The following is a 12,229-nucleotide window of genomic DNA, read 5'->3' as shown; positions in this document are numbered from 1 at the left end:
GGTGGGCTGAGGAAAGGGGCCTGCATTTCCTCTGGTAACGCAGCATGCCGGAGTCACAAACCTGGGTGTGCATAGGAATTCCCTGGCCTCACCTGGGTTATCCCTCTGGATTTCCAGGATCCCAGACTTGCAAAGCTAGTTATTATGTAGCAGGGATGAGGGCAAGCTGCTGGATACCCCCCACCATTCAGGGCATACAATTTGCCTTTTATACAATTTGCCTTTTTCCCAAAGTGTTTACTAACATCTTTCACACTGACTTATTTGTTACGTTTATTGTTCATTGCTGGCCTCCAGCTACTAGAATGTAAGGTGCATTAGGAGAAAGATCTTTGAACATTTCGCTCACTGATATATCCCAAGGTCCTAAAACAATATTACACAGGCGAGATGCTTAATAAATATTAGTGGAATGATAAAAGAAATTATTTTGAAGTTCTTCATTCTATTTACTCTAATAGATAAAATTATAGTTTCACCTGAAGTCAGAATTCCAAGCCAGGTAGAATAGATTGAATAAAGTCATCACATGGGAATATTAGAGTTAGAGAGTTATTTTTTAAACGTGAATATCAAAATACCTCAAGTAATTGATGAGAAATATTTATAAAAATAGAAGGTAGTCTGCTTTTTTCTTCTTCACACATCATTGTCACATCAGGGAGCCCAGCTTCTGGAAGTTCAACAGGTGAGGGGGAGATAAGGTCTCCTTTTGCATTCACTGGGATCTATGGAAAGGGGAACCCCAGAAGCAACAATGTTCAGTTGAGGGGCAAAGAAACAAAGGGGTAGTCATTCATGGTTCATTTCCTTCTGAAACATACGTTCTTAGGAAAGGCGTCTAGTGGCTCAGGATCATATCACTTCTTTTACCATTCTTTGCTCTATTAGCACCTTTACTCTTCTCATTTTAGGTACTTCTGGTGAATTCCCAGGAACAACCATTACATCTGGAGATTCCCACACAGGTAGTTCAATAAGAAGGAAATCCTCATGTTGAATGTACGGTAACTTATTAGAGCTGCAGTCATAAAATAGCTTTTTCCTTGTATCTTCAATTCCTTACACCCCTTGATTTTCTTTTTCCCACAGAGGCCACAGCTCTAACAGGAAGCAGGGGCAGTATTGGAACTGAATCCACAGTAGGTGAGGAGCAGGCCATGATTTGGGAGTTATGTGAATTATAACTTTTATTATTATGACTTGTTTAGAAGTGAAATTTCCTACAGAACATTGTGCATTTTTTTAGGGAAAATGAATCTAAGCCCAAATAATTTTTTTTTTTACATTTAATGTTTTCTTTTTTAAAAAAAACACAAATTACCAATAGTGTCTTTTGAATGTGATGCCTCTTGAATTTGTTTTGAGAAATTTCTCCTATAACGTTATAAACATTGCCAGGGTTTTAGTATGAGCTGAAAAGTTTTGCTCTTGGGAAGTAGAGACAAGGTAAATGAACCTTGAAATCATGCCTAGTAAAGGTTTCTATGTCCCAAAAGCAATGCAAATAATTATTATTTTATGAATATCTGAAATTCTCATTAAACTTAATTTTTCTAAAGTAAAACCAATGAATATGGGAGGAAACCACCTGTCTTCCTCTAATGGAATTCCAAGAATGCCACATGTTGAGAAATTGTTCACCCTTACTATTTTGATAATAAAATTGTTAATGAGAAAATACATCTGGCCTATCATCAGGGAAGAACCAGAAAAAGCGTTATTTGGATATAATGATGATTTGCTTAGATTCTTTCTAGAGCCAGATCTTTGGGAAAAAAAAAAAAAACATAAGCACCATGATGACCACAGTCCTCTTGATGTTTCATCCACCACCGGGATAACTCCTGGCACAATTCTTGCCCCTGGCAGTTCCAATACAAGTGAATCTACAGGTTGTCAGGAAACTCTTCAAGGATCTTTACATAATTAGATGCCTCATTTGGTGCAATTCTATCCATGAATACTATCATATCTGTTTCATGGCCCTTCAGTATTTTCCAAGTATGTCCTCTCTGTTTTTCTCTCTCTCAGAGACCACAACATACATTGGAGAAAGTGGGACCACAAGAGGTGGATTAGCCACAGGTGAGCATTGCATTCACCTGCCAATAATAACTCCAAAGGATTACAGACTGAAATGTATCCATGCTAATCATTTTTCCAATACTGAGTATTATTAGAGATAATCTTACCATTATTCATTGACTGAGGTTTCAGATTCTCAAATTTTGTTCTTATTTCCTATGCTTTCAACAGCTATCCTCATAACCCCCAAGGCAATCATGCAGCCATTCCACTGACACTAATTTAGATGTTGTAGAGAGTTAGCTTCTATCTCCCTAGTCCTGAACGCTAGAAGAAAGAAAGCCCAATAAGTAAAAAATTACTTGGTAAATATTCTGTCACATGTATATCGTATGAAGAATATGCAGATTACTATTAGGCATAAAAAGTCCAGTTTACAGCTGGGCATGGTGACTCATGCCTGTAATCCCAGAACTTTGAGAGTCCAAGGCGTGAGGATCACTTAAGCCAAGGAGATTGAGACCAGCCTGGGTGATATGGTGCAACCCTGTCTCTACAAATAATAATAACAATAATAATAATAATAATAATACAAAAATTAGCTGGGCATGGTGGCATGTGCTTGTAGTCCCAGCTACTCGGAAGGCTAAGGCTGGAGGATGGCTTGAGCCCAGGAGGTGGAGGTTGCAGTGAACTAAGATTGTGCCACTATGCTCCAGCCTGGGTAAGAGTGAGACTGTCTGAAAAAAAAAATCACAGTTTACTGAAATAATAAATAAGTATACAGATTGTGTCTGTATACTGTTTGATACTGTTTGCCCACTTCATGGTAATGAGGTATTGACCCGTAACTACTCATATCTTTCTTAATAGCTACCACTGGGGCATTCTCTGGAAAGACTCTGGAACCTGGGAATGACAACACAGCAAGTCCACAAGCACACAGGGAATGCTACACCATGGCTGCTCAAGTGATAGGCTCCTAGGGTTATATAACCTTGTATTTCCCATACTGAAGACTTCATGCTTGCTTTCTTTTCTCTCAGAGGCCACAGGTTCCACAGGAGGGATCAGGGCCACCAGAACAGAAGCTCCAGGAGGTAAGGTTCACGAGTCCCAGGCCTCAGGGTTCTCCTAATTTTCCTGTTGTGCTGAGGTGAACACATAAATGAGAATGGGGGCCAAAGAAAGGGGGTTACTTCTTGCCTGGAACCACAACATGTATTCTGACCATCCTGAGTATTCCTGCTAAAGAATTTGAGACACTGGGTTATGTATGTCAGGCATTGCTCCACGGCCTGTGTGACAGTGTTAGTTGTCTGGACACCTGGTTGAGGCCCACTGACCTGCAGCAGTCTTCTCGGAACCCTGATTGTCCCCACTTTGCTCATGATGATTCTGCAAAGTACTATCACCTGCTGCCATCTCTCAAACGTACTTATTACACTTCCTGTTTACTTCCTGTGTTTCCTCTCCCACAAATGTAAATCACATGAGGCAGAGACCTTTCTCTCTTCTTCTCACTGTCAGATACAGTGAAAATTCTTCTAGAATATGAGATGAGTGACAGGCATATTCTTACGTAGAATGGTACTTCAATGGGTACCAACAAAGTTGCCCTTGGTGTCAGCAACAGCTCACAGAATCCCATGCCAGTTGGCATAGGCTACATAAAGACACTAAAGGAAGCTATAAACATCCATGTATTTATTCTTAAAAACATGATAATCACAGTATTACCTGTTCCACAAAGGAAAACACTTAGAATGTTCAAGACTTTTTCTTGCTCCTGGATCACGAGAGACCCAAGTCACTGGACATGAAATCTGTAAAGTCAGATTAAACGTCCTTCTTTCTAAATAGGCTGTGATGGAAGAAGTAGTTAGTAGGAAAACAATAGTGGATACATTGCAGGGAACCATTATGGTTCATTTCCCTGCAAAACAGATTATGAGGAAAGATATTCCAGTGGATCAAGACAGCATTGCTGTTTCCAGTGTTGTTTGTCCTATTAGCTTCTTTACTTTCTCATTGTAGGTACCTCTGGTGAATTCCCAGGGACAACATTTACATCTGGAGGTTCCCACACAGGTAGTTGAATGGGAAGGAAATCCTCATCTTGAATGCATGATGACTTTGTAGTGCTGCAGTCAAGAAATAGTGACTCAGTGTTTTTTGCCAGTGTCTCCCAGACCTCTTGATCCTATTCTTTCTTTTCTCAGAGGCCACAACTTTCACAGGAGGCAAGGGCAGTACTGGAACTGAATCCAGAGCAGGTGAGGATGAGCAGCCCATAATTCACATGTTACCATGAATCTTGACTCTCATTAGGATGATTTTTTTGGGAGTGGACTTTTCTGCAGAATATTATGCATTTATTTAGGGATAATGAATCTTGGGCCCAGGAGAACTTCCTTTAGATTTTATATTTTCTAAAACTTTACCAATAGCCTCTTTCAAAGTGGGATATCTATTGCATTTGTTTTGAGAAGTTTCTCCTGTGAGGTTACATAGAAACGTTACCAGGGTGTTACTGGGAACTATGAACAGTTTTGTTGTAGGGAAGAAGAGATAACTTAAATGAACCTTAGAAACATTCCTAAAGAGTGGTTTTCATGCCTTAGAAGCAAGAGAAATGTTTGGTATATTCTTGATTTGTAAGAGTCCCAGGAAAATTGTTTGTCTCCCATATTCCAGGGAGTAAAATGGTGAACATGGGGACCACCACCTGTTTCCTGATGGAAGACCAGAAATATTGCCTCAACTTAAGGAATTGGACCTTCTGATTGTTTTGCTAGTAAAATGGATATGCAGAAAATGTACAGGGCATGACATCAGGAAGGATCATGGAAAGCACCATTTATAAATAATTCAGATAGGCCTAGATAGTTTTTAGAGGCAGGCCTAGAGGAAAGGGAAAAGTTGATCACCATGGTGATCCCACTCTTCTTTGTGTTTCAGCCACCACTAGGGCAGCTCCTGGCACAACTCTTGTCCCTGGCAGTTCCAATACAGGTGAGTCTGCAGGTTGCCAGGGAACCTTCAGAGCTCCTCCCATATTTCAATGTGCGATGTCTCCTCTGCTGCTGTTCTTTCCAGAAGTTGTATCATGTTCTTTTCATGGTCCTTGAGTATTTCCTAATATACCTTCCCTGTTTTTCTGTCTCTCAGGGGCCACAGCTTCCCCAGGTGGAAGTGCAACGACAAGAGGTAGAATAACCACCGGTGAGCATTGCTGGGTCATTGGACTCAATTTTAATAATATCCAATAAACCTTATTGCTTGAAATGTATGCATGTCACACATTTCTTCAACACTGAGCATTGTTAGGTAAAATCTTACCTTCATTCATTAATTATATCAGGTAGCTGCAAAAGTAATTGTGGTTTTGCTATTGAAGATCATAACAAATTGGCAACTCAAAAATAGCAAATCAGTGATAGCAAATCAGAAACTGAAAACTAATTTCTTTCTATACTTTAAGCAAACACTTCCTTTAGTCTTCAAGGTAATCATGTAGCCATTGGACAGTTATATAGAGAATCTAGAGTGATAGCTGCTAGGACCCTATTCCTGAACCCTAGAGAAATGGAGACCCAATAAGTAAAAATTCCTTTGGTACTATACCATGAGAAGGGTATTATATGAGGAGTATATGGATGACCTTTTGGGATTTAAAGCCCAGTTTCCTGAAATATTGAAAAAGTATACAGATTTATCCATTTATGAGGTTGTTATTCTCTGCCTACTTGATGATGACGAGGTACTGACCCATGACTACCCATCTCTTTCTTAATAGCTACCACTGGGGCTTTCTCTGGAAAGACTCTGGAATCTGAGAATGACAACACAGACAAGTCCACAGCCACACAGGGAATGCTATGCCATGGCTGCTCACGTGACAGACTCCTAGGGTACATAACTCTGCACTCTCCATACTGTAGATGTCATCCTTGTTTTCTTTTCTCTCAGAGGCCACAAGTTCCACCAGAGGGGTCAGGACCACCGTGTCAGAAGCTCCAGGAGGTAAGCTTCGTCAGTCCAAGGCTTCAGAGTTCTCATCATTGTTATTTTGTGCTCAGGGTAACACATAAATGAGAAACGGGGCCAAGGAAAGGGGGTTACTTCTTGTCTGGAAGGACAACATGTACTGTGGCCATCCTTAGTAGTTCTGCTAAGGATTTCAGAAACTGGGTTATCTAAGTCAGGCATTGAGCCATGGCCTGTGTGACAATGTTAGTTCTCTAGACACCTGTCTGTGGCCCACTGAGCTACAGCAGCCTTCCTGGAACACTGATTCTCCCCGTTCTGCTCATCATGATTCTGCAAAGTACAATCACCTGCTACTATCTCACTAACATGTTTTTTACACTTCTTGTTTATTTCCTCTGTTCCTTCTCCCACAAATGTAAATCACATGTGGCAGAGACCCTTGTCTCTTCTTCTCATTGACAGAAGACTGTCAGACACAGTGGAAATGCTTCCAGAATATGAGAGGAGTGACAGGCATATTCTTATGTAGAATGTCACTCTGTTTACTTCAATGGCTACCACCCTCATTTCCCTTCGTGTCAGCAGCGGTTCACAGGATCCCATGCCAGCTGGCACAGGCTACAGAAAAACACTAAATGAATCTATAAACATCTCCAATGTGTTTATTCTTAAAAACATGATAATTACAATATTACCTTTTCCACAAAGGAGAACACTTAGAATGTTCAAGACTTTTTCTTGCTCCTGGATCACTAGAGAGCCAAGTCACTGGATGTGAAACCTATAAGTGAGATTAAACTTCCCTCTTTTTAAATAGACTGTGATAGAAAAAATAGCCAGCAGCAAAACAATAGTGTATACAGTGTAGGGAAGACCATTCACGATTCATTTCCTTCAGAAACAGAGATTATGAGGAAAGGTCTTCTAGTGTATCAAGGCAGTATTGCTGTTTCCAGTGTTGTTTGTCCTATTAGCTGCTTTACTTTCTCATTGTAGGTACTTCTGGTGAATTCCCTGGGACAAGAATTACATCTGGAGGTTCCTACACAGGTAGTTGAATGGGAAGGAAATCCTCATCTTGAATGCATGATGACTTTGTAGTGCTGCAATCATAAAATAGCAACTTAATGCTTTTTGCCAGTGTCTCCCAGACCTCTTGATCCTATTCTTTCTTTTCTCAGCGGCCACAACTTTAACAGGAGGTAAGGGCAGTACTGGAACTGAATCCAGAGCAGGTGAGGATGAGCAGCCCATAATTCACATGCTACTGTGAAGCGTGACTCTCATTAGGATGACTTGTTTGGAAGTGGACTTTTCTGCAGAATATTATGCATTTATTTAGGGATAATGAATCTTAGGCCCAGTAGAACTTCCTTTAGATTTTATATTTTCTAAAACTTTACCAGTAGCCTCTTTTAAAGTGGGGTATCTATTGCATTTGTTCTGAGAAGTTTCTCCTGTGAGGTTACATAGAAATGTTGCCAGGGTGTTACTGGGAACTATGAACAGTTTTGATCTAGGGAAGAAGAGATAACTTAAATGAACCTTAGAAACATATGTAAATAATGGTTTTCATGCCTCAGAAACAACAGAAATGTTTAGTATATTCTTGATGCATAAGAGTCCCAGGGAAATTGTTTTGGTCTTCCATATTCTGGGGCATAAAATAGTAAATAAGGGGAACACTACCTGTCTCCTGATAGAGACCAGACATATGGTCTCAAGTTAAGGATTCGGACCTCTTGATTGTTTCGCTAGTAAAATGGACAAGGAGAAAACATACAGGGCACCATATCAGGAAGAATCAGTGAAAGCACCATTCATAAATAATTCAGATAAGTCTGGGTAGTTTTTACAGGCAGACCTATAGGAAAGGGAAAGGTTGATCACCATAGTGATCCCACTCTTCTTTGTGTTTCAGCCACCACCAGGGCAGCTCCTGGCACAACTCTTGCCCCTGGCAGTTCCAACACGGGTGAGTCTGCAGGTTGCCAGGGAACCTTCAGAGCTCCTCCCATATTTCGATGTTTGATGTCTCCTCTGCTGCTGTTCTTTCAAGAAGTTGTATCGTCTTCTTTTCATGGTCCTTGAATATTTCCTAATATGCCTTCCTTGTTTTTCTGTCTCTCAGGGGCCACAGCTTCCCTAGGTGGAAGTGCATTGACAAGAGGTAGAATAACCACCGGTGAGCATTGCTCGGTCGTTGCACTCACTCTTTAATAATATCCATTCAAGGTTATTGCTTGAAATGTATGCATGTCACATATTTTTTCACATGGAACATTGTTAGGTAAGATCTTACCTTCATTTATTAAGTATATCAAGTTGGTGCAAAAGTAACTGCAGGTTTGCTATTGAAATTAATAGCAAATCAGACACACAGAAATAGCAACTCAGTGATAGCAAATCAGAAACTCAAAATTTAATATATTTCTGTACTTTAAACAGACCCTCCCACTAGTCCCCAAGGTAATCATGCAGCCATTGGACAGTTATGTAGAGAATCTAGAGTGATAGCTGCTAGAAGCCTCTTCCGGAACTCTAGCTAAATGGAGACCCAATAAGTTAAATTCTTTTGGTACTATACTGTGGGAAGGATATTACATGAGGAATATATAGTTGACCTTTTGGGGTTTAAAGCCCAGTTTCCTGAGATATTGAATAAGCATACAGATTTATCCATTTATGAGGTTGTTATTCTCTGTCCACTTGATGATGATGAGGTACTTACCCATTATTACCCATCTGTTTCTTAATAGCTACCACTAGGGCTTTCTCTGGAAAGACTCTGGAACCTGGGAACAACAACACAGGCAAGTCTACAAGCACACAGGGAATGCAACACCATGGCTGCTCGGGCAACAGGCTCCTGGGGTTACATAACCCTGTAATTCCCGTACTGTAGATGTCATCCTTGCTTTCTTTTCTCTCAGAGGCCACAAGTTCCACCAGAGGGATCAGGACCACCAGATCAGAAGCTCCAGGAGGTAAGCTTCATCAGTCCCAGGCTTCAGAGTTCTCATCATTGTCATTTTGTGCTCAGGATAACACATAAATGAGAAACGGGGCCAAGGAAAGGGGGTTACTTCTTGTCTGTAAGGACAACATGTATTCTGGCCAATCTGAGTAGTTCTGCTAAGGAGTTTCAGACACAGGGTTACCTAAGTTAGGTGTTGCCCCATGGCCCGTGTGACAGTGTTAGTTCTCTGGACACCTGTCTGAGACCCACTGACCTGCAGCAGCATCCCCAGAACCCTGATTCTCCCCACTCAGGTCATCATGACTCTGCATAGCACTATCACCTACTGCCATCTCTCGAGAATATTTATTACACTTCTTGTTTATTTCATGGTTTCTCTCTCCCATAAATGTAAATCACATGAGGCAGAGACCTCTGTCTATTCTTGCCTCTGAGAAGTGGATGTCAGGCACACAGGAAATGCTTCCATAATGTGAGATGGGTGACTGGTATATTCTTATGAAGAGTGTCACTATGTTTAATTTAGCAGCTACCACCACAGTTTCATTTGGTGTCAGCAGCAGTTCACAGGGTCCCAAGCAAGGTAGGATGAACTACTTAAAGTCAGCAGGGGAAGGTATAAATATCTCATAAGAGGGCATTGCTCAGCATCTGATAAGCACAATATTGCCAGTTATTGATATGAGAACATTTATAATGTTCAAGTCTTTTTCTCCTTCCTGGGAGCACAAGGAAAGCACAACATTTGAAGTGAAATCAAGAAAGTCAAGTTAAGCTTCCTTTTTCAGTAGAGTACAGGGGAAGGGATAGTCAGTATAAAAACATTAGTAAGTTGGCAAAAATTATTCATGGTTCATATTTTCTGAAACAAGTTTTCAAGAAAGGTCTTCCAGTGGTTCAGGACCACGTTGCTGATTCCAGTACTGCTTGCTCTATTAGTTTCTTTAATTTCTCATTTTAGGGACTTCCAGTAAATTCTCTGGGACAACCATTTCATTGGGAGGTTCCAGCACAGGTAGTTCAATAAGAAGGACATCCTCATCTTGCATGGGTGATAACTTTATAGAAATTCAGTGATAAAATAGCAACTCAGTACTTTTTACCAGCATCTCAAATTTCCTAGACCTCTTGATTCTTCTCTTTCTTTCCTCAGAGGCCACAACTCTCACAGGAGACAGGAGCAGTACCGGAAGTGAATCCAGAACAGGTGAGGATGGCAGCTTATGATTTGGGAGTTACCAAGAACCATGACTTTTGGGATAACTTGCTTGGAAGTAGGCTTTCCTACAGAATATTAAGTAATTTATTTAGGGACAATCTATCTGAGGCCAAATATATCTTTTAATTTAATATTTTCCTTAACCTCTTAATATACACTTTTCAAATGGGTTGACTCTTCTAGTTGGGGTGTAAATGAAATGTAATTGTTCTGAGAAATTTCCCCATAACATTACATTGAAACAATTTCCGCATAGTAGTAGGAACTAAAAGCAGTTTTAACCCTGGGAAGTAGAGATATATGAATCTTGGAATCATGCCTACATAGATTTTTTTTTTGCCCTAAAGTAATAGAAATAATTAGTAGTAAGTCAATGGGTACAAAATCACAATTAGATAGCAGGCATTAGTTCCGGTGGTTTATAGTGCAGTGGAGTGCCTATAGTAAGCAATATTATAGTATATATTTGAAAATACCTTGAAGAGATATGTGTCAGTCCATTTTCATGCTGCTGATAAAGACATACCCAAGACTGCATAGTTTATAAAGAAAAAGGGGTTTAATGGACTCACAGTTCCACATGGCTATGGAGGCCTCACAATCATGGTGGAAGGCGAAAGGCATGTCTTACATGGCAACAGGCAAGAGAGAGCTTGTGCAGGGGAACTCCCCTTTATAAAACCATCAGATCTTGTGAGACTTATTCACTGTCATAAAAACAGCAGGGGAAAGACCCACCACCATGGTTCAACTATCTCCCACCGGGTCCCTCCCATGACACATGTGAATTGTGGGAGCTACATTTCAAGATGAGATTTGGGTGGGGACACAGTCAAACCATATCAAGAGGATTCTAAATTTTCTTACCACAAAGCTATGATAAATGTCAGAGATTATGGTTATGCTAAAGACCATGACTTGACTATTACAATGTGTATACATCTATATCAAAACCTCACGCTGGAAATATGTAAAATTATGTGTCAATTAAAAATGTAATTAGAAATAGATACAATTATCATAAAGTAAATTTTTTTTTCTTCTACTCCTGGCAGTGAAATAGGTAAATATGGGAGAAAACTGTCTGTTTCACTGTCATGGGATGCTAGATATAATGCCCCATCTTGGTAGTTTATTAATGAATGGGAAAACACATCTGAGTGGCAGCCAGAGAAAGTGGCCTTTGACATCCAGTTACTACTGGCCTTTGATGTAAACAGATTCCTTCTAGAGGCAGGTCTTCAGGACACAAGCAGGAGTCACTGTGGTGATGCCAGTTCCTCTTGTGTTTCAGCCACCACTGGAGTAGCTCCTGGCACAACTGTTGCCCCTGGCAGTTCCAAGACAGGTAAGTCAACAGGTTGACATGGAATCTTCCACGTGCCCTTCCATAATTAGATATCTCCTTTGTATTATTTTTTGCAGGAGTAGCACCATATCTTCTCCACAATCCTTAAATATTCTCCAGGTAACTCTTATCTCTTTGTTTCCCTTAGAGGCCACCACTTTCCTAGGAGTAAGTGGAACAACAAGCATTGGAAGAGCCACGGGTGAGTGCTGCTAGACTAAGACCTTTAATTCCTAATGACACCTTCAATAGTCTTCTGAAAATATCTACATGATTTGCATATGCTATATTGTGAAAATTCAGAGAAAAAGACTAGACGTCATTATATTGCCTCCTTATTTCCTGAGCTTACAAGGGCTTTCATTAAAGCATCGTAACGTAAAACCATGACAGACAAATAGGTAATATGGGGAGAAAATTCCAATTTCCCTGCCAAAAAGAAGGACATTATAGTTGAGAACTGTCTCAGTAAAATTGCTGTGGAAAGAAATGTTGCATGGGACAAATACGAATTACTTCTAGCACTGCAAGTGTCAGAGTAATAATTTGCTTCTAAGTGGGGATTTGAGATCCCTATTCAAATCAGTGGACAAACAGTTGAACTAGTGCCACCATCTCTTTGTTATTGTAGGTATTACTAGTGTAGTCTCTGGGAAAACAC

General features: G+C 40.3%; 1 protein-coding gene across 1 annotated transcript in view; it reads left to right on the top strand.

Annotated features, from left to right (window-relative positions):
* MUC19 (mucin 19, oligomeric) overlaps nt 1-12,229 on the top strand; it is a 193,102-nt gene that overhangs the window by 123,047 nt on the left and 57,826 nt on the right. Inside the window, exons 80-98 of the mRNA XM_034935026.2 lie at nt 915-968; nt 1,093-1,146; nt 2,035-2,088; nt 2,902-2,958; nt 3,075-3,128; nt 4,066-4,119; nt 4,251-4,304; nt 4,990-5,043; nt 5,200-5,253; nt 5,828-5,878; nt 5,998-6,054; nt 7,018-7,071; nt 7,943-7,996; nt 8,153-8,206; nt 8,781-8,834; nt 8,955-9,008; nt 10,155-10,208; nt 11,515-11,568; nt 11,717-11,770. Coding sequence (XP_034790917.2) covers nt 915-968; nt 1,093-1,146; nt 2,035-2,088; nt 2,902-2,958; nt 3,075-3,128; nt 4,066-4,119; nt 4,251-4,304; nt 4,990-5,043; nt 5,200-5,253; nt 5,828-5,878; nt 5,998-6,054; nt 7,018-7,071; nt 7,943-7,996; nt 8,153-8,206; nt 8,781-8,834; nt 8,955-9,008; nt 10,155-10,208; nt 11,515-11,568; nt 11,717-11,770 — 1,029 coding nt within the window. The remainder of the gene's footprint in view (nt 1-914; nt 969-1,092; nt 1,147-2,034; nt 2,089-2,901; nt 2,959-3,074; nt 3,129-4,065; nt 4,120-4,250; nt 4,305-4,989; nt 5,044-5,199; nt 5,254-5,827; nt 5,879-5,997; nt 6,055-7,017; nt 7,072-7,942; nt 7,997-8,152; nt 8,207-8,780; nt 8,835-8,954; nt 9,009-10,154; nt 10,209-11,514; nt 11,569-11,716; nt 11,771-12,229) is intronic.

This window comes from Pan paniscus, chromosome 10 (assembly GCF_029289425.2).
Source record: "Pan paniscus chromosome 10, NHGRI_mPanPan1-v2.0_pri, whole genome shotgun sequence".
NCBI lineage: Eukaryota > Metazoa > Chordata > Mammalia > Primates > Hominidae > Pan > Pan paniscus.
Note: the sequence above shows the minus strand (reverse complement) of the source record. Positions and strands in the feature narration are given on the sequence as shown.